Source organism: Corvus cornix, chromosome 1 (genome assembly GCF_000738735.6).
Source record: "Corvus cornix cornix isolate S_Up_H32 chromosome 1, ASM73873v5, whole genome shotgun sequence".
NCBI classification, from domain to species: domain Eukaryota; kingdom Metazoa; phylum Chordata; class Aves; order Passeriformes; family Corvidae; genus Corvus; species Corvus cornix.
In genome coordinates, this window is record NC_046332.1 from 2,774,039 (window position 1) to 2,796,465 (window position 22,427).

Below are 22,427 nucleotides of genomic sequence, written 5' to 3' on the forward strand. Positions count from 1 at the left end.
TCTGGAAGTAATCAATGGATAATTTAGAGAAGGAGAGTGATCTGATTAGACTTCCAATACAGGTTTCTTTGTAACATTAGTAAACTGTCCAAGCCTGCGATCCAAATGATTAATGGAGGTCTCCCCATTTTTTAAAGAAGCATAACATTTCTCCAAAGAAGATTTTCATTATATCTGTTTTGGGTTCTTCTTCTGTTGTTTTATTAATTTTAGATTCATTCCACAGGAGTTACTTATGAACCAAATTTTATGGAGTGCAGTCGCTCACACAAATAGATTTTCCAAGGAACTGATATATATTTTTACAAGTCCTGAATTAAAATAAATAAGTCAGTAACACAGTTGTAGTTAAACATTTTCTGTACTACTTTATGTTAAACAAGGAAAAGGAGAAGAAAACTTCCTTTAAATTGGTACCTCTGCAACCCAAGTCTCTGCAGAAAACAATGCATTTCTTTTAATTGGTAATGAATGTTTTTTCTATTGTTTGTGGAGGTTAATGTATCCTGTCGTGCAGACTGATATGTTAGTGGAATGCCTTTAATAATATCCCATTAAAATCAGAAACAGAAGGATTAACCTATTTATGTGCCTCTCCTTCATGGCTGCTTAAACCATTAACTGTTCTCTTGTCCTTGTTCTGATTCAGAATAGTTTGTTCTGCTTTTCAATTAATTGATCCAGATAAAAAGGACAGATTAACAGAGTACGGCTTTGTAATTTTCTACTTTGAATGCATTGGAGTTTTTTATTCATGGTGCAATAGATCCTGTAGGCCTGATCAAGAGGTGTTAGACTCTAGTGAAAAGGCTGGATTAAACAGCTTCTGGACAACGTAAATTCTAAACTGTTCTTGTTTATGTGTGTGTCAATCTGGAAAAATTATAGACAATCTAGACAAATTTTATCAATCTAAGCAAGTTATACAAGAATTGTATAACACTAACAGAAAGTGTATAGGTGTCTGTGATGTAAGTTTTAAAAACATTTTGTGGCCCTGTGAGATCATCCACGAGACCTTTCGTCTGTTGGTTCAGGATGTCCCGTTAGTGGGCAGGTTGATTTTTCAGCAGGGTAGGTTGTTTTTTCTGTTGTTTTTTTGAGTTGTGTCCACTGGAGGATGTGGAAAGGTGTTTTTTCTGTTGTTTTACGAGTTCAGTGTCCACTGGAGGATGTGGAAAGGTTGCTTTTTTCTGACTTTTTTTGGACTCCAGTGTCCACTGGAGGATGTGGAAAGCATGTGTTGCTAAGGATGATCAGAGGAGGGATATTCAAGACCTTTTGAAGGTTGGCATACTTAAGCAAGCACTTTCTAACTGTGGCTTTTGTTTATGGATTCAGTTGAACGGAGTGTGAGTTTTTGAGATCCTTTCCACACACTCACCTTCTTCAAAGTCACACACTGCATCTTAACTCCCTTTTCTGCATGCCTAATCTACTGCCTGGTTTACTTTGCAGATAAACGAGAGGCATTGCATGACAAGGCAATTAGTGAATAAACACGTTTGTTTAAACTCAGAATGTCCACGTTAATGCTCACAGAGCTGATAAAAACCAAGTTGGTGTAAAGTGCCTTTAAGTTTCCACAAACTTTTCTCCTTGTGCAGGTGATTAAGGCTGTGGATGAAGGGTACCGCTTGCCACCTCCCATGGACTGCCCAGCTGCCTTGTATCAGCTGATGCTGGACTGCTGGCAGAAAGACAGAAACAACAGACCCAAGTTTGAGCAGATTGTCAGCATCCTGGATAAGCTGATCCGTAACCCCAGCAGTCTGAAAATCATCACCAACGCGGCGGCAAGGTGACATAGTAGATCTTACATTGCTCATGAACCTCTTTGATTCCTTCATCTCCTGTAATTAGGATTTGTTTGCTCTCTTTGCTGCCTCTTCACCCTTTAACTGTAGCTGTTTGTAATCTTTAAGGATACAGAATGCTTCCGGACTATCCCTTTGGGAGAAGGATTTAATATTACTGGTTTTATTATTGCTGTTGTTTTTATTAACTATTTGCTATTATTTATCCAATTTGTGAAAGATTTTTATTCTAAGGTTTTGAAACCCATTGTAGAATTGAGCAGAGTTTTATGAGAAAAGCACAGCTGGCAGATTTGGCCATCATGTGATCTTCCTTTTCCTTCTGCTCTTTTGGTGGTGTTTTAAGTGCTTAGTGTTTCATAGGTTACAGCCAGCCACGTTCCTAAGTATCTTTCTGAATGGGGTCCAAATACACTTGTGCTCTTCTCTGACAAGTCACGTTAACTTTAATCATATGAATAATGTTTCTTTGCTTTCTGTAGTGCTCACAGACTTAAAAATGCACTTACGCTCCCTCTTAGATCAATGTGTTAACTAGGAATTAATTTTCAACCTGTGCAATATTCCTAATTGCATTAAAAACTTTCATTTTTAATCCTGCGTTTTCAACACGCTCTGAAACATCATCACTATGATGAGATAAGAATTATCTCATTGAGAGTGAGCAGCTGAAGAGTGTGTTGACACCTAGGGGCATAATGAGGATGTGGTGAAAGAAGAGCTTTAGTTAAGTAGGGTTAAAGAGAATTCGTTTGTACAATGCACAAAATGTCATACTCTTACTGGAGGGGTGCAAAAGATGTAAAATTATTTTTAGCATGAATGCTAGTGCCAAATCCTGTCAGCAAAGCAGGCAGAGTCAGGAAGAAATGCACTCTGCTTCTCTGCTGCTTCAGACCCACGCCTTGGAGGTTGTTCTGTGTTTCACTGGGCAAGAGACCAGAGCCTGACACGAGGCAAGTTTCAAAAGGGAACACAGAAGACCTTCCTGTTAGACCTTTACTTGAGATGCAGCATGCTTCCCACCATGGCAATTGAATGGGAAGGCACAGAAGGAGCAAAGGCAGTGGAAAGAACTGCATTGATCCTGCAGCCTGCTGTGCGACTGCCATGGACCTTGCCTCCTTCTTCTTGGCCCCAGCTTTGTGCTGCACCCTCAGCTAGAGACTGACCACTCTAATTACCTCCTACTGCCACGCCAGAGAGGAGAAAAAGAAAGTAGAGATGGGAGGAGAAAGGCAGTCATACTAATGGGCTTTGCTTTTAAATTTATATATTGAGAGAAGATGGCTTGCACACTAGTTATGTTTCAATAATTTGCTTCGTGAGTCTTTAACACATAGGAAACCACATGCTTACAGAAGCAATTATGTCTAGGAGTTGACAGAAAAAAACAACCAAACAAACAAAACACCACCACACATTTTTGGGAAAAACACCAAACTGTTTAAACACCATTTTCTCAGTCAAGTACATTCCTTCCAAACACCTTGCACCCCTATTTGGCAAACAATTGGTGCAAATAATTATTTTATAGGGATATGCTGCAGCAATCTGCTGAATAGGGGAGTTGGGAATCGTAACTATCTTGTCTGAGTTTGGAGGCTTGATTGCAGAAACCGGTGCTGCATATTTTGCATTCCAAACAGAAGCAAAATGCTCCCTGTTTGCTGTCCTTCCAGTTCCAGATTTGAACCACAGCAGAGCTGAAAACAACATGAAACCATCATTTCCAGTTACCTGTTCATAGCCAGTAGAAGCTGATATCCTCTAATGGAGACCAAATTCAGTCTGAGCACTGTTTCCACCTGCTGGGCTCTGTGCAGGAGCTCCGCAGTGGGATATTGCTCCCCTCTGTCTCTCTCATGCTCTCTTTGCTCCTGATCCATTCTGTGCTGGTGCAGAGGGGTGGCAGAGACTGCACATCCCTAACACAGTGCCATGCTCTCTGCTCATGGGGAGGGAAGGAGGGAAGGAGGCTGCCTGCATGGTAGGGGACTTCTCACAGCTGCTTTAGGTGAGCTCTCAGTAAAATGCTCCTCCTGCTGCTGCTTTCACTTTGATACAGAGCGCATTTCTGAGGAGGGTGGCATCAAAGGGGATTTTATTCCTTGCTTCCTTCCCAATTACCCTTCCACTGCCACATCCCTGCACATTCCCAAGCAGTGCAGTCTCTCTGCCTTTCTGCAGCTCCTCACTCCCTGCTGACAGACAGGGCACTGTGGGGTCCCAGCATGGACGAGCCCAAGCCCTTCCCCTCTAGGAAGGAACTTGTTGCAGTTCAGGGAATGTGTGATCCGTGATCTCTCCATCTCACACTCTGTCAGTGTCTGCAGGCCAACCCAGGCTGTCCTTAAACACAACCATGTAAAAACACAAATGAGGGGTCGCCTGTGCCAGGTAACCATTGTCAAAGCAGACTAATCTCAAACCTTAGACTAATCTCAAACCGTGGACACGGCTGAAAATCTGCAGCCAGCTCCGCACCCCCTTGGTGTCCTGCAGAGAGGCACTGGTGGCAGGTAACAGCCACTGGTGCTGCTGGCCAGGGACTGAGCCCGGAGGTTCAGCACCGCTTTTTTGACAGGCTGACAGAGAAAAATGAGGCTGAAAAATGAGAAGCAAGAGTTAAAATGGGCTTGGGGCTTGCCATAGCCTTGTGTGCAGGAATACGCAACTGATATTGAAGGGCTGTGAGTCAGAGCAGCTCCTGGAGAAGGGGACACAGTGGGATCCCTGCCAGTGCTCCTCTGCTGTCAGCAGCCAGAGAGGGACAGACATCACTGCAGAGGGAAAGAACTCAGGGACTCGGACCCGAGGGCTCCAGGGACTCCATCTGCTCAGATGGCTGCTCTCAGTTGTTACTTGAGGCTGCAGCACTCCCACACCACCTCTCCTCCTACCCATAATAAGCAATTAATCTAAATTATAGAGGTCCCAGCTCTCTTTTAGCCATGTCTGTGGTGCTACTGGAGGAATGCTAAAGCTTGATGCCCACCATATGCTTGTAGGTGTTCAGAATATCCTCGGTCAGGGAAAAATGTTTAACCTGACGACGTCTGCTGCAGCTGCAAAACCTGTCTCTTCTTACAGATTTTAGGGCTGATGTTTGTTTAAAATAGTCACAGCACTGTTGTATCCTATTTAAAAAACATATTTCTGGAGGTGCATAGGACATCCCTGTCCTCTGGGTGCTGGTTGCTGTTAACTGACCTCCACTGGAGGATGTGCTTGGCTGTACATCTGATTCCAGGCCACAGCCCAGGCATGTTTTACACTAATACCTCACAGAAGAGGAGTCAAAGCCTTCAATTCTCTCTTTCCTTTAAAGTTTTCTATCCCTTCAGGCCACTCCATGGCATCTAATAATTTCTTGATGCCCGAGGGGATGTTTTTATCCTTATTGATCATTGCTTTGCAGACGATTCTACGTGCTTTTGAACCTTACACTGACAAAAGGTTTTTGTAGCCTCAGCACAGCAAACGTTTCATAATACCTTTCCTGGTGTTGTGTTTCATCTCAGATTCACGTGAAAGCTCCATTTCTATTCCTTGTAAAGTACAGAGTAGGGCTGATTTCTTTCTTACCTGTCAAAATTCACTTTTTAATCAGGTGGCCACCTTGAGCTCTTGCTAACAAGACCTGCACTGGTTCTGGACGCATGGGTTTTTGTGTCCCTTAGGCTGCCTGGAGTTAACCAGCTCTGTAAGGGGTTGTAGGAACAGAACTCAGTACAAGCCATGTGGTTTTCTAAAGCTCAACCTCATGATATTTTTATTTGATTTATGTCTTGCTGTTCTTTCCTGTTTTCTGAACATGATGTTCATTTTTCTAATGGAGTCCTTAGGTTGTTTGGGTATCTTTAGGGTGGAAGTGAGTTCATCGTTCTTCCAGTTTTGATCAAGTTCATTATTTTTCCTCTCTAGCTTATTTTTTTTTAGTCCACTGTGTATTACTTCACATTTGTGAGCATTTCATACAGATACAAAGCAGATGGAAACTTTTCTCAACTTGGGTTGGGGAGTCAGAATCACTTCACCCACCTGTGAGTAAGTTGGTGAGGCTGAAATGGCTCTTTAGCTGTTGTTTCATTTGCGAGGGGAAAACATGTAACCCAAGTCATGCAACTGGAAACACTTTGTGTGGACTACAAATCTGAAATGCACTTGTGAAAATGATTTTTATCCATTTCACTTTTTTCACTTATTTATATTTATGATTTTTTTTATTCTTACTTATATTCCTGATTCTGAATTTTTATATATATATATATATATTTACAATGTATATTACCTTTTTATGTATATGAATCTTACTTTTACATGGCCATTTCAAAAAATATATTTAAAACATGGAGTGTAATTTAATATATCTAAAGCATTTCTGTGTCCCAAAGCTGTCATAATATAGTGTGATCTTGAGGTATCAGGGTTGTGACACGGGATTCAGGCAGCTCAAACGTTGTGGCAGCTTTCCCATATTTGCTGTGATGTAGGGGGAACTGAAGCCCTTTAGTCTTCATGAACCTATGAAACAAGGAGTAGCCAAGTTAGTGCACAGACCTCTGCCAAAAAAAAAAAAAAGGCACTTGAAAAAAAATTGAAATTTGTTTCTAATTCCAACATATGACTTTCAGAAATTCTGGATTTCTGCCAGGCCTCTGATTGACTGCAAAACTGATGCGGAGTCTGCACAAAAAAATCCCAGCCTGCTTCTGTGTTTGCTTTTGGTAGAGTGAAAGTGTCAGGTATTGCTGCTGTTGTTTCTTTACACTGCAAGCACATGTTTAGGAGACGAGGAAATAATTGTGCTGCAAGGATGGGGAGAAGAACACCTGAGAATTCAGGATATTTCAGAAAAATCGTACCTGAAATTCTTTTCATATAGCCCAGAAAACTTAAGGAGTGAGGGTCAGGTATTCTTCCTGATGAAAAACCGTGTATGAATAATTAGTTCCTCATACATTCTTTTACGTATTAGCAAGTTGTTTACAATCCTAGCTTGACTTTCTTAAATTTGATGTGTTGTTTGAAATACTGGTTGAGGTAATTTCCTTGAGCAGTCTTTGGAAGCTGTTATTTGTGAGTAATTGATTTTAAGGGCTCACTGCTAAACATGTGCTTTGTTGTCTCTCATTGTGCTGCTCTCACTGGTGTCATCCTGAGACATCCAGGGGCAGTGTTTACAATTTGAAGTTTGCTCCTCACAAAGTTTATTTCCACTTAAAACCTGATAATTTGGTGGAAACACTCTACCTTCTAGCTTGGTAGGATTTTTATGAAAATCAAGCTCAAAAGGAGCAGTGAACAGGGCAAAGAAAAAATTCAGACTTGCTCCTTTTTGCAGCCTAATTCCAGCTCTGTTTTTACAAAAATATTTGCAATGAAATTACTGTTTAGATTGGCTGAACATTTTGTTGAGAAGTTCTCTTTTTTTACCATTCAGGTCAGAAGGCCTCAGATGCTTGACATATATTGCTGACCTGCTGTAATATTGTTTGTTTGCTTCTCCTTGTTAGGAACTTCCAGGGTGGAAGAGAGAAGGAGATTTCAGTTTTCCTTGGATGTTGTCAGGGTCTTAACAAAGGGGTTTGAGTTTGGCCAAATGCTGTGTAGAGCAAGATTCTGTGTGGATTTTAAGCTTCGTTTAAAATCCAGCAACAACATAATCTGTGTCCTAAACCCAGACTGTTCGCCCTAAAAGAATTCAAGTAATGTAAACCTAAAACTCCAGCTCTCTCTCTCTCTGAAGCCTGCTAAACATAAAATAGTGACTTTATGGAGGGGGGGGAAGAAACTGAACTACAAATCACAAAATGGAATACAGTAAATTCTACTTCTTGGTGTCTGAACATAGTTTGGACTGTGCAGGAGTTAAACTGAGGAAATTTTTAGAGACTTCATTCAGCTAGAGACAGAAAAGCCCTGTTTTCACCCAATTTCCCCAGCAGTCATTATTACTGAGCCTGGGGCAGGCACAGCTCACCCATTGTCCCTTCGAAGTGAGTAGATGGAAGTGAGCTGGGTTCCCTGTTAACAGGGACAGTAAAACATCTATTGGCACTTTTGCACCTCTAATTTGGTGAAACTCGGGCAGGAATTTGCAGCAGGCCAGTTTGGGTACTGTGTAATTTAAAGAGAAATGCAGCTGGACCAGCGGGTGGCCTGGTGGGGAAGGGAGGCTTTGCTGTTCAGTGACTCCCGAGGTGTTTTCTTCTGCTGCTCTCAGCTCGTGGAGCCCTCGTTAGTGGGGGTGGCAATTCCACACTGGGAGTGCTGGAGAGAGGAGCTGCATGGAGCCATGGCCGCGCTTCTTGTGGCAAAAGTAGAAATTCACGGTGCTGCCTGAGCTTTTTATGTGTTTCTCATGTATTTGTAGCTGTGTAGATGGCTGTAGCTCCAGTACTTTTCCTGCCCTTTCCCCCTAGATTTTGGAACAATAAGCTGACCTTCTAAACACATCCCTGAAATATTGTTTAGATTAATAAATAATATTTATTCCAAGCAGGGGACCTACAGTAAGAAGTGGGTCAGAGAACCCCTTGGACCAACTCCAAGGGGCTGACCTGAGGGTGGGTTAGTGGGGCAGCTGAATCTCCTATTGGATGTGCCTGTTAGATATCCTAATTAATTAACCTTATAAAATTGCAGAAATTTGATTTCAGGGTGTGCCCATCAGCACTGGGACACCTGGAAGCTTCCAGATAAAGGTCTGCTTTTTACTTTGCTATTCTAACACTGCTGCAAGGGTTGGTTCTCTTTTGATTATAGGCAACAACAGTGCAGCCAAAAGTGAGACGTAAAGGGAAACTCTCCACAGCAAATGCTAGATTTTAAGCATTTTAAGAGTTTTATATAGCATTTTTCTCTCCTTCTTCTGAGGAGCCTACAGACTGTCCTAACAATAATAACTGGTTGGCATTGAGGGTCTGTCAGGCAGCTACACATCCCAGGAAATGTGTCTGTATTTCCTTAAAAGCACAGCTTAAGCAGGGTTATGAAAGGAAAAAAAAAAATTCAGCAGCATGCTGGTATTTTTTGTCTTTAGTGGTTTGGTGTTGGGAAAAAGTAAATGTAGAAGCATTGACACACCCAGGCATATGATTTATTATCCCACCAAGATGCTGAGAAGATAAAGTATATTGAAAATCATGTTCTGAGAGGCAGCTAAAGGAGTAGGGAAGACTGAAGGACTGACTTTTGTTGAAATTTTATTTGCTTATTATCCTAGAGGAAGCTGTGGTAAGTTCGGGACTTTTTAGCAACAATGGAGCTAGGAAACAAGAAATATTGACATTTAGAGAGGTGCACCATTTTTTCAGCCTCAACTGCACTGTTTTTCCCTTTGGTTATTTGTATGGCCCCTCTCCATTTCTCCAGCTCTCCTTTCACTCCAAGGAGCAGCCCAAGACCTGCTTATTTGGAGAGTATGAAAACATCACATGAAAGCCCTGGGGAAATGCAAATGTGCCCCCTTAAGAGGTGAATTGTACTTTAGGGACTGAATTACAGCCTGCTAAGAGCATGTTAAGAATGGGCATGAAGAGTTGGAACTCTGAAGATTTTTATCTTTAAGGTCCAGGGATAATCAAGTAAACAGAATAACTCTACTGCTCCTTGGCATGGCATTTATTTACTGGTTTCCTGCTATATACATTTGTGCATATGACTCTGATTGCTGTAGAAGATAAAACTGAAATTTGCTTTCCGTGCCACCTGATGGTTTTGAGTTATTTTGCTCTTGAAAGAGAATTCTTGTTAGACTTGAATTCTGTGCTTCAGCTTGCCATAATCATAAAGCCCATAGGAGTTGTGTTCCAACCAGGCTCATAGGGAGCAATTTCACTTTACAAAATCAGCTTTTAATTACCTAAAATTTGCTACAGGAAATTACTTTATGGGGTTTTTTTTGGTTTTAAAAAATGCTTTCCTCTTTAAAAGAAATTGACTGTGGAAAGGAAAGTCCAGATTTTAAAAACTGAAGGTTGGTTGTGCTGTTTGGAGGAAGGGATGGAAGGAGAGAGGCTCCTACAGTACAAAGTCTGGCATTGTGTGTGCACAGCTCCTCTGTGTATTTGCAGAAGAAGTGGCAGGACATTTTCATATTCTTTGTCTCAATTCCTGGATTTTACAAGTAGGTGTATCTCCTTGTCTCCCCACACAGCAGCCAACCAGAGGTGAGATTTTCAATGCTGTAGTGGGCCAGGTTGTAATGATGTTTTCTGTGTTTTTTCTTGTTAGTAAAGCAAGTTTTTCCTGTGTTGTGACAAAAAGCTGTGCTAATGACAATGCACCATAGTTCTCCTCACTGCTGATGGCTCAAAGGTTAATTCCAACTGTTAAAGTAATGGACACATCCAGAGAAAGCTTCCAGCCACAGGATGTTTTGTAACTGGCATCTCACTGTTCAATTTGTGTCTCCAAACTGAGTCTTCCTGATTTTTTTTTTCGGGGCACCACATGTCAGTAAATACAACTTTGTAGATGGGGCCCACAGTCAGGGTGAACAGGATAGAAAATCAGGGTGAACCCGATAGAAAATCTTGCCATGACTGTCAGAAGATGACATGAGAGGGTGTATCATAGTCAAGGCAACAAAGTAAAAAGAGTTAAAAAAACAAAAAAAAAAAAAAAAGGAAAAAGAAAGAGGAGGGGAGCGAAGAAAAGATGGAGAGAAATGTTCTATTTCACTTCCCCTGAGCAAACATGTAATTTCCATGATTTCTTTTTAATGACTCTCTTCTGAAACTGGTAGGTACTGATTTATGAAAAGCTGTAAAGGATCAGGTGGAACCCTGCAGGACGTCGTTTACAGCTGCACAGACTGCAGCCCGTCTAATTTGTCTGCTAAAGTGTGAGCTCATGGCGCACATCACCCAGACCATAAATTTCGTGCTCAGCCCTTCTGTCTAGGGGCTGGGTCAGGGGGAAAAAGCCTGCCAGGGTGTGCAGATGCTCTGCAAGCCCAGCTTTCCCCTGGTGCACATGAGGAGACATCACAGACTCTTTGCAGCGAGGCAAATTCCTGCTCATTGATAAACAGTCCAGATGTCCTCTCTGAGGAGGAAAGTAACTAATTTTTGTTTGGAATCCTGCACGAAGAAAAATGATACTTTACAGTGCTGGTTACTCTGAGGTCACTCACATTAAAATTAGGTCATATTTTTTATCATAATGATACTTTGATCCAAGTAATAAACATAAAGGCTCTTTTGGGCCATTCTAATTCCTAATCCTAGAGACCTGTTCTGTTTCAACTTGTTTATACTTTTTTTTTTCATTAGTGATTCTTCAGTCGGACCTTGTTTTATTAGACTTAAGTTAAAAAGGCATACTAGGCTGGGGAAAAAAAATAATCCATGCTTTATCACTAAGAACACTTCATAAATACTCTTAATTAATATCTTGGGATTCCAGACACTATACCCAGAAAACTATAAATAAAAACCATTGGCTCTTCATGGGACAAACAGTAGTCAGTGAAATTCAGGCCTTACAGCTACTGATTAAAATTATCTTGGGCCTGATTATCAAATTGAGGGAATTTAAAGCTGAGTATCATGTAGGTGTCTAAGCTGGTGTTTTGAAGACAGACCAGGTTTTTGGTGTCTTCTGTTGCTTTTCTTTCCATGGATGGCTGTTCCCAGCATGTGAGGTCCAGAGTTGTTGCCAGTGATCACAGCCCTGGCTGGGCTCTGGAGGGAAGGTAGCCAGGCAAAAGCTGCCCCATCAGGGACATCACAGCTCTGGGACCTGGGGAAAACTGTGTTTTGGAGTTAAGATTTTCAAGGGTCCAAGTAGCTCTTTAATTATGCCCTGCATTCCCAGAAGGGGAAAAAAAATTGTATTAACTTCCTGAGCCTGAAAGAAATCAGCTGATTGATAACAATCGGGAAAACATCAGAAGTAAAAAGAGCTGTTTAATGTGTGGCCGTACCAAAAATCATTGTTCTTTTCTTCAAAAAGATGTAACTGTAATGTTACTTCTGTAACTGATGAGGTATCTCCTGATTCCAGGGTAAGTCAGGTGCTGTTGTAGTGCTGCTGAACTTGATGGAATTTAAGACATGCTGGAATTGAGAAGGATTTGGATTTTCTGGGCTTTTTATGAGGTCAAAAGCACTGATATTTAGATACGTGGTTCTCTTGGTGCCTTTAAAATCTCCTCCTATTTATGTTTGTTCCTGTGCTCAGAGATGACTTGGGTATGGAGTGAAGAGAGTATTTTACAACCCAGATCAGTTCTCCAGTTCCAGTAGCTGTCACCTACCTGTTACACTGTGTAATCACTGCCTTTAAATTATGCTGTCAGTCCAGCCACCTCTCATTTTCAATGCTTTCAGTGACAAAAGTCACTTCAAATGGGTTCAGCAGCAGTAGTCAGACTCCTGTGCAGGTTATAGAGGGAAAAAGAATTATGGGGCAGAAAATAGGCTGTGAAGTTGCAGAGATAACTGCTTTGAACATTCTCTAGTTCAGTCTCAAGTGCAGCACAGCAAAGCACATGCTTGGCTTTAAGCCTGCAATAAAACAATAAAAATAAGGTACTTTACTTATTGTTGAGGCTTCTAACTTAGTAGCAACATTTAGGGTTTTTCAGTGGGCCACAATATTCTGAATATTTGACATGACCAAATCCTACCAACACGCTCGACTTGGAGCCTGGAGTGTGCATCGTTTGTGTGATGTTTGGGACTGGGTGAATCCCATAAATATAATCTGATTTAGTCTTTGTAAATGCTTTGCACATTAAACTGGGAGGTGACAATATGCTTTGTGAATGCTGCAATGATTTAAACATGGGCATGGGGAGCTGCTGCTCTTCAGCAGGATGATTACACAGCATTTGTCAGAGCCACCAGCATCAGCCCCTGTGGTGGCCTCGGCAGCTGAGAACTCCCACAGACCAACAGCAAAGCCACATCCAGCCTGGGTGCTCCTGCCGCTGCTAAGTTTAGATACAAAGTAAATCTGTTTCTCCCTCTGTTCCCTAACTTGCATTGCGTTATTCTGTCGTTTCAGGCCGTCAAATCTCCTCCTGGACCAAAGCAGCATCGACATTTCAGCCTTCCGCACCACGGGTGATTGGCTCAATGGGTTCCGGACAGGGCAGTGCAAGGACATTTTCACGGGTGTGGAGTACAGCTCCTGTGACACAATAGCCAAGATTTCCACAGAGTAAGTTGGAATCTGCTGTGGATTTTCCTCACAGGTACAAGTTCAGGCATAAGCATGAAGGTAGCACTTTTATATGGTGTTTCCAGTTCTTAGCTAAAATTTTCTTACATTTAAAGAGACAAATGGGAGCTATTTGTTGTAGTTGAAATACTTGTGAAGGAAATCTATGTCTGCTGACTGTGTTAAGGCCATGGTCCCACAGCTTTTTCTCACTAAGTACAAGGAAATTCCCTGTTTATTCCAATACGGTAGCACCGTGCATCCTCTGGTACACTAGCGTCACTTTCTTCCACTGAAGTTTCTCTGTTGATTCTTTGTATTCTGTATTTTATATGGGAGTTTCTCTACAGCTGGCACATTACCAATCTTTCCCTTTTTTGCCCAGCCTATATGTCACCAAACCAGGTGAGGGTGCAAACTCTTTGTTGCTGTTTCCCTCCTCCATGCTAATAATTACTCAGGGGCTGAACTCCCTCCTGCTATGCTTGGAAGTGAGCAAATGGCAAGTTTATTACATTTTAAATGCAATCCATCTTTGTTCTAGTGACAAGTAAGAGTAGGATAAATGTTCTCTCTGCACCTGAAAAGGCATCAAGTGCAGATAAAATTTTAATGTCAAAGGAAATCTTAATTCCCAGTTGGGCTGGCTGGATACACTATGAGTTACGGAGAAGTATTCAGCAGCTGTGCTACCAACAATTAAACACATCAATGCCACTAATTAGTGTGTTATTGCATCTATTAAAAGGGTGCTAATGGCTTATTGTAACAATTACCCTTTGGGGACAGTGTAGAAATCCTGTAGGAATGCCCAATTTCCTGTGAGCCCCTGGTTAATTAGCCCTTCACAGGTGTCAAACCACCTCTGTGTTGCACAAGGAACAATGGGACTGGAGATCCTGGACAAACGAGGTGAAAACCAGGGCAGACCCTGCAAGCTTGGCCATGGAGTCCTTCACCTCAATGCTGATAGCAGAGTTCAGAGGGCCATTCAGAGGGCAGTGATGTGTCAGCACTGCCCAGGAAAAACCATCAGTTTCATAGGCGATAGAGATGTTAGAGAGGCTCAGCTGATCCACCAGTGATCCCCTTGCCCCAAAACCCCGGTGCTGTATCACTGGAGAACAGTTTCCATCCAGGAGAGCAAACACAACGAGGCTAAATGAGCTTTCACTCTATTTTTTGCAGCCCCCTTTTGTTTTCAGACAGTGGCTGTCAGTATTTTTTGCACCAGGGCTTGTGTTTCAGCAATATCCCTGTACCTGGAGGCTCCTGCAGTGCAGCATTATGAGATGGACAAGTTCTTTGCTGTTTGCTGAGGTCAGTGCCAGGAAACTCAGCGTCCTCACTCACACATCTTCTCTTTTTTCCAGTGACATGAAGAAAGTTGGCGTTACAGTGGTGGGCCCACAGAAGAAGATTGTCAGCAGTATCAAAGCTCTCGAAACTCATACAAAGAACAGCCCCGTTCCTGTGTAAGCTACCAAAATGATGTTGCTCAGGAGAGGGAAAAAAAAAAGGAGAAAAGTTGCATCACAGGTCAGAAGTGATGGCTGATAAACGGCAGAATTTAAAGGATTTCTTTGCAACAGCTTTGGAAATGTAATGGCTGAGATTTCAAACCCACAAGACACTCAAATATTGAGTATAAATGCCTTAAAATAGGAGCAAACTTGTTTTCTATCTATTAATCCTAAAGGGTGGGTGCTCTTGACTGACTGTTAATGCAGATGGTAAATTTCAAAAGGAAAAAGAATATGTGAAAAAATCCTTCCAAGTAAAAACCAGTGTTACTAAAACCTAGAGCCATTTGAATATTAAGTGACTGAATAACAGAAAAAAAACCCCATGGACATAAAAGCTGTGTATTTGATCTATACAGCAAACAAGAAGAAAGAAAGACTTGCAGTATTTTTATACAGAAGAGATCTGTAACAGGTATTTTATTTCTTTAAAAGCAAGGAAAATGGAGGACTATACCTCACAACCTGTCTGGCCATATTTACTATAATGTCATTGTAACATGCTATTTCAACTTCAGGAAGGAACACACAAATAAAGTTTGTAGTGACTTTGAGTTAGTTGACAGAAGATTTTCACCATTATGTTAGCTTCCCTGTGTTCATTTAAACAGAAACAAGTCTTAATTTTTAAAAGGCTTATTTATTTTCTTGGTTTGTTTTTTTGGTTTTGGTTTTTTTTTTTTTTCATTATTGTTTATATTTATGCTTAAATACCTTAACCTGGCTGTATTATTGCCAAGTGCCAAATGTTATCAAAACTTCTTTGGTTCAACCTGAGATGTTGTCTGAGGGTTAGTTACTAGATTATTTTACACTCATAGCGTCCTGCATGAAGTACAGAAGGAAAGAAAGGTGGTCTTTTTTTCAGCACTGACACTATGAAAAGCATCTGGACTTGTTGAGATTTCTTCCACTTGCTGTGAGTGGTATTTTCAACCAGGCTGGGGTTTTGACAGTGGTGTGTACATTGATCTTTAGATCAGTATCTGCCCCAAACTGCACTTCCCATTTCCTTCCCCAAGGCTGCTTTCCTGTCACAACAAGGACCCCTATTCTTGGGCGGTGTTCAGGTGAGAGAGCTGCCAAGAAAATCTTAAAAAGGGCCAGGGTTCTTGCATCCTGCATTAACTGATGATACTTTTTGAGTTCCCTGGGAAGTGGCCCCTGTTTAAAAGGATGACTTAAGCTGTGAAGTGGGGCTTTGGTGTGGAAGTTTACACATGCCTGAGCTAGAAAGCCCCTGTACAGACACTGCCACCCTGCAGAGGACCTGAATTCTTGGCACAGCTTCTGTGGTTACCTGTTCCTTGAAAGAAAGCGGGAGGGAGCCCAAGTCTAGGAGAGTGTTCACATCTCCCCGTGGAAAAAGGAGACTGGAAGTGGATTTTGAGGGCCCTCCACCATTTCCAGCATCTTCCAAAGAGCTTCCCAACTCCTAAGCTGTTGCTCTGGAGCACATCAATCCCAGTTCTGAGCAGACACAACTCTTTGCTCTGAAAAGGAGTGGTTTAAAACACAGTGTGAGCCACTTCTTGTGCTTCTTAACGCTCTAGATGTGATGCCAGGCACACAGACAGCAGGCCTTGGTCACCAGGGGAAACCATTCTGTTTCCCAGCTTGCCATTCTAGAATATAGACCTGATTCTGATGAATAAGAGTGAATCCCTAAAAGTCCAAGACTGTGTGAGAGGCAGATGAGTAAATGGCACGCTGTGTTTGCCCTGTGCATGCAAAACCAGGTAACCAGTTGTGCTTTCTTCTGTTGGCTTGGGTGTTGAAACTCCTTGGTATATAAGTAAGGAAAGAATCAGTTTCTAGGGTCTGTGGGGCTGAAATTGTTCTCCATGAGTCCAGGACTTATAAAATGTCCAGGCATGACATTTATCACACATTGCTAAAGAGAAGCAGTTAGAGGTTTTTTCATGAGTGCTGGCAGTGAACATGCTATAAAGGACTGGATTTGAAACACGCTCACAGCATAATAATTAGTAATTCTTTCTGAAAGAATAGGGAATGGGTTTTAAAGTTGAAATTAAAAAAAAAAAAAAGTGGAAGAAAGTTAAACTAAAGCATTTAAGATGTGAAGAATCTTCTCCGTATCTGCCCCAATCTCTCATGAAATGCAGCATGCTCTGTTGCTCAGTTCATCCAGAATCTTTGTTTTCTTCGAGCTGAGATTGCTCTGAATCAGACACTATTAGTGAATTTAAGCCACCAAAATCCAGTGGCAGACATTGACTGTGTGGGGACAGCTTTTTGTGACATTTCTCCTCAGCCTCATTCTGCTGCGGGAGAGTGGGGTGAGGGGCTGGGGTGGGGGGCTGACCTCTGGGAAGTTCTTAGAGTTTTAGACACTTGAAAACTTTGCACCAACTACCCTCAGTTTCCTCCTGTCATGTGTCCTGTCGTGTTCCTTGCCCACTGTTCAGGCATGCTCAGCATAGAAGATTCAATCTCACTGGGAAAAAAAAGCAGCTCAGTTTTGCTTTTCTTTGCTGTTAGGAGTAGAGAGTTTTTAAAACCCGTTTGGTTTTCTCTCCCTGTCAGAAGTTGATTTGTACTGTTAAGTGGCCTCTGTTGCAAGCATCCTGTACTCCCTGTCCCCCTGTACATATGTAAACATAGCAGTGTACAATTCTTCAGTGTGGAGTAGAGAAATAGAGGTCGTGTGGCCATCTGCCTGTACAGGTTATGGACATCAAGCAAAATGCAAACTGCTCATAAAATGCCATGCCATATTATTGGGTTTGTACCTTTCAATATAGTTTCCATTTTATTTATTTCTGTTAACATAACCTAGTTTTTGTGCTGTAACTTAGCATCCAATAAGCAATGTATAGATGTGATTTGATTGACAATATGTATTTACTTTAACTTGTATTTCGAAAGCATTACTTACTCATTTAGATTATATATTGTGCAATTGTAGATGGCCTCTTACTAATGTAAAATGATTTGTAGTGGAAACATTTATATTTTTATAATAAACATAATGAAAGTATTTTTTACATACTGAAATACTGAGGTGATTGCTTGGAGGACAAAGTAAATTTATTTGATTAGTGTGATAAAATTGTAATTAAATATGGATAAATTCTGAGTGTTAAAGCATGGGTCTGGAGTGAAAGCTAGATATTACCTATATTATCTATTAAAAGAAACAAGCAGTGCAGGTTTTAACTAAACAGACCAGCATTTGTGCAAAACTGACTTACATCAGTCAAAGACTTTACTTTCTCCATGGATACTGGAAAACATCATCTTCTACAGCCTGCCTATGGGATATCGAAAAAAGCTGTCATTTATTTTAGTTGTGTCAAGTACTTCCAAACTTTTGCTTTTTTTCCTCCCTCACCAGTGGACCTCTTTTCATCTTAATACTATGTTGAATCCAGTCAAAGATGTACTTTTCAACAAAATAAAATAGCCCACCGCGTACTGTAATTTCACCCCATGATCATTTCTTGCCTCTGAGTATCTGTATTAGATAATATTTTGCCCCTGTTTTGTTATGTCCCTGCCCCATTGTTTCTGTGTGCTTCACCCAAGTACAGGGTCTTTGAAAATGCCAACATACACAACTCAGGAATCCTCTTCCTATCAAAATAGGAATGGTTTTGATGCTTGCCAGTTTCTTGAATTTCGCAGGTTCTTTCTGTACCATACCTGATCTTGCATGCTTTTGTATACTACTCTGCTTACTGGTGCAAAACAATGAATGATATACCTGTCCTGGAGTCTGTAAGTTGATAAACTTTATGAATGTGGATGTAGCATACTTTTTTTTTTGGCGGGGGGGCAGGGGGGAAGTGGCATTTTATCTTGATGTGTTCAACAGAAAGGGGAATCACAGAAAAGAGTCACCCAGAGCTGGACTTGTCCTTAAATGACAACAGCTGGACTGAAAGCTGCTTTTTCTTCCTGCTGTAGTGGGTAAATGGTGCCATTTTAGCTTCCAAGCAGGGGGGGTTTGATGCTGTGTATGAGCACCAGGGAGGCGGCTCTGACGGGGTCTAATCCATGCAGTGTGCAAAGCATTTGCTCTGTAGTAGGTTTCACTTCAGGAATTGCTTTACCCTGATTTGTGTCTGTCCCTTTGGCATTGCTGGTACATCATATTTGCTCTGGATCCTAGAGGGCACAATGGCTATTGGTGTTTTTATTGCTTTTACTGTAAAATGGTGCTTATTCAGCCAGTCCTGAAAGGGCAGCAGGATGCATTCAGTTAAGAGCAGCAGGACAAGGAACTGCCTGGCAGCCCCCACCACCACAGAATCTCAGAATGTGCTGATTTGGAAGGGACCCATCAGGATCCTCGAGTCTGGAGAGGTAAATTGCTGATAATCTGTTCCATAAATTCAATATGTCTGTGGGATTTTCTAGTGCTGCCCAAGTGGTGTTTTTCCACTTCGCATTTCTTCTCAAGGATGATGCCCAGACCCAGATATCTGTATCATTAAAAGCCCAAGCAATGCCAAGTGAAATCAGACCACTAGTTCTGCTGTCTCATGTGCCACTCCTGTTAATTCATACAGATATCCAGACTATTGACTTCCTTTCATTTTCTGAGCTGCTCTAATTCCTCAGATCCTTTCCAAACTATCACTGCCTGGTCAGTAATTCCCTGTTTAATAGGTGTGCACTCAGATCCTTTCTCAGTCCTTGGTTCAATCCTTTGGTATTTCTTAATGAATTTTACTTTTCCTATTTAAAAATATTTATTCTAGAGGTATTTCTCTCAGCTTTGATTCATTCCCACGTACAAACAGGCACATGGTCTTCATCTAGGTTACTCATGCAAAGGTGAACAGCACAAAACACAAAACCCCAGCTTTCTCTTGGCTTCCTCATTATCCTTTTCAGATGGCCAGAGAACCTCTGGTAAGTGAAGAGTGCTGAGTACATGGGATTTTTCAGCTCACTCTGCTTTCACATTAAAATGGTTTCATGATAGCCCATATTTCCCCAGTTAGCTCATAAGAATGTCATGGGGGACAGCACCAGAAGTCTTAGTAAAGACAAGATAAATCACATCCACTACTTTTTAGATTATGCTGTCACAGAAACAAATTAGATGAGTTTGACAGGATTTGTTTATTCTTGACAAATCTGAGTTGGTTTCTTAAGACCTTGTAATCCTCCAGCTGCTTAGAAATGTATTGTGTGAGATATATGTATTTATATATCTCTCTATATATATGTATATCTTTCTGGGTGTTTGAGGTTAGCATAACTGCTCTGGAATTGCCTGGCTCTGCTTTTCTCCTCTTTTTAAAGCCCAGGATGATCTTTGTTCCTCTCCAGTTGCCTGGGCTCCAGGACTTCTGCAGGACTCTTTGCTCTGAAAAGGAGTTGTTTAAAACATAGTGTGAGCCACTTCTTGTGCTTCTTAAGAGTCATCATTAAGGGAGCATTTGGTTAGCAAATTTCATTATTTGCTCTTAATTAGATTCAGTAACTAAGGTTCGTCACTGCTATATCACTTTGAAGGTAGTTGAGGTGTGGGTTCATTAGAAATCTTCCAGTTCACTTTATTGGTCTCCACTAGAGGAGAAATATCCTGTATCTCCACTCCCCTTTTATCCAGTATTCTCAGGAAGCTCAATTTTTTAGTTTCTTCAGTAAAGTGAGTGTTTACTCACCATGCATTTGTAATTAATACTGAGTTTAGCTTCCAGCCCTTTAAGAAGTGTACGTTTGCAAGAGATTGTGAAATAACCAGAGCTTTTTATTCCTAATATTTGGGGATTTAGGGAAGCAGGCTTTTGGCTTCTTCTCCTGCCTCAAGGCCTGCGTGGACAGAAAAAATGAGCGTTTAGTCTCACTGTGTTCATGGGAGCATAGAGTAAAACATTTTATTTTAAGGCACTGAGATGAAATGAAGCCTGTAAAGAAACCCCACATATAAATGCTAAAACCTATTTTTTTTAATGAAAAAAAAAAAATTAAGTGGAGGTCTGGTAGTTTTGCACCATAGTCTGACCAGGGATTCGAATAAGCATCTCTGATGTCAATTTTCCTGTCATTCCCCCTCCCCACTCAGCAGGAAATAGTTCTTGGGTATGGTTTACATTTTATTTGAAGCATTTTGTTTTCACAGGGTGCTCCTCTCCTTTCACTTTCATTGCTCTCAGAGCTTGTGCAGTTCAAAAGAGGCTAAAATTAGGCTCAAACCACAGAAGTTTTGTGTCGCAGAGCCCCTTCCTCCTGCAGGCTTTCCCTGGTACCTGCTGTCCCCTGCTGTCCCCACCAAGCATCGCCCTGACCCCTCCTCCCTCTGCTGGCAACAGGGGCTCCCCATCTGCTGTGTCTTACAGCCCAATCCACCAGAAAACCCAAAAATAAGGATGGGAGATGACTTGAGGAGGTATTTTAGAGTCGAAGCAGTGTTTCAGTAGCTGCACTATTGATTGTTGGCCTTGCTGCACTTTCCCTTTCTGTGCCATATGAGTTTAACTCTGTGAACCCCACCAGACATTTAGATTTGCCTGGGATTCTTCCCCCCATAAATCACATTCGGTGTAGACATTTTGTCCCCATCTTTTCTGCATTATCTGGGTGGCTTTTTGCAGATCCAGCTGGGTATTTGCTGGCAGGTTTTTTGACCACTGCTAAGACATGCAGCTTCCCCCCAGGCTGGTTGTCAGCTAACCACCAGTAATGATTCCCATTTTTAGTGTGCCCCTTTCAAGTTGCATCACCTTTTATTATTTAGCTATTTGTAATCTCTTTCTTTCACTTTCATAAAGGTTTTTTGGGGGGCTTTAGTTGAGGACTAAGTCACAATTCCCACTTGTATATACTTTTAAAAAAAGTTGTGCCTCATTAACTGAGTTAATTCTTGCCTAATTGTAATAGCAAAGCAATAAAATTCAATCCCTACAACAATGTGATGCTGTAACTTCCTTTCCTCTCTCTGATGGAGCACTGGGCTACCTGCCAAGGAAGTTAAATGAAAATAGGAAACAATTGGAACAAATAAAATCTATTTCTGAGATTTAGATATAGTTTTCTTGAGTTTTTTGCTTGGTTTTCGGTTTTTGGGTTTGGTTTTTTTTTTATATTCTGTTATTACTCGATTCAATTTTTTACTTTCTGTTCCCAGCTTCTCTTGTGCATGTGGGTTTTTGGAGACAGAGGAGTTGGCACACTGAGAAATTATTTTTCTGCCCCTTTTTACCTCTTCTTCATATATAAGCAGTCCTCTTCATATAAGGTTCTATAGGGTTTTTGTGAAAAATCAGGTATATCAGATACCACCAAAAATCTGTATGGGAGCACCTCCCCAGCATGGACTATCTAAATAACCAATTAAGCCAAAAAAAAAATCAAATTCCTTCAAACAAATATAAAATAAAGATCAAATTAAAGTAAACCTCTGTCCCAGCCATCAGAATTGTAACACAGCTTTATCAATCTCCTGCTGCAAGGTAAGAGATCCCATCAGAAGAAGAACAGAAGGAAAACACTGAAGCTGAAGAAGTCAGAGACCTTTGCTAGTCTTAACCTCCAAAACTAGGTGCATTCTTTTTCCCTTCTCTTGTGATTTCTATTCAATATATCCTCTTTCTATCAATATATCCTCTGCTGAAGCATAACTGGCTAAGCTAAGCATTTAGACTGAAAAAAAAGAGATTTAGTAGCACCCGCACGCTAAGCAGCTCCTCCACGCTTAAGATAATGTTGGCTGATGGGGATGCAGCTCTGCTGTGTACACCAGGTTCCACCATCTCAACAAGTGTTTGGAGGCATTATGTGTATAAACATCATGAACACAAGCAGCTCTTTGGCCTGTTCTCTCTGCCTGCCACGACACCTACTGCTGTTTGGGTTTTAGGTGCTCTGTCTGGACTGCATTTTTGTGTGTCCAGTCTGTTTTTAACCATGACAAGCACAGCACCAAAAGAAC

The 22,427-nt window shown here is 41.3% G+C and overlaps 1 protein-coding gene across 6 annotated transcripts in view; it reads left to right on the forward strand.

Annotated features, from left to right (window-relative positions):
• The window catches only part of EPHA3 (EPH receptor A3), a 186,124-nt gene extending 167,839 nt beyond the window's left edge, over nucleotides 1–18,285 (forward strand). For 5 of the 6 annotated variants that reach the window (XM_019285940.3, XM_039555043.1, XM_039555052.1 and 2 more), the window contains exons 15-17: nucleotides 1,608–1,801; nucleotides 12,840–12,995; nucleotides 14,369–18,285. In XM_019285940.3, the coding sequence (XP_019141485.1) occupies nucleotides 1,608–1,801; nucleotides 12,840–12,995; nucleotides 14,369–14,474 (456 nt within the window). In that variant the 3' untranslated portion in view covers nucleotides 14,475–18,285. Of the gene's footprint in view, nucleotides 1–1,607; nucleotides 1,806–12,839; nucleotides 12,996–14,368 lie in introns of those variants that run through there. The other variant, XM_039555072.1, reaches the window with a different exon arrangement.
• Nucleotides 18,286–22,427: the final 4,142 nt, after the last annotated feature.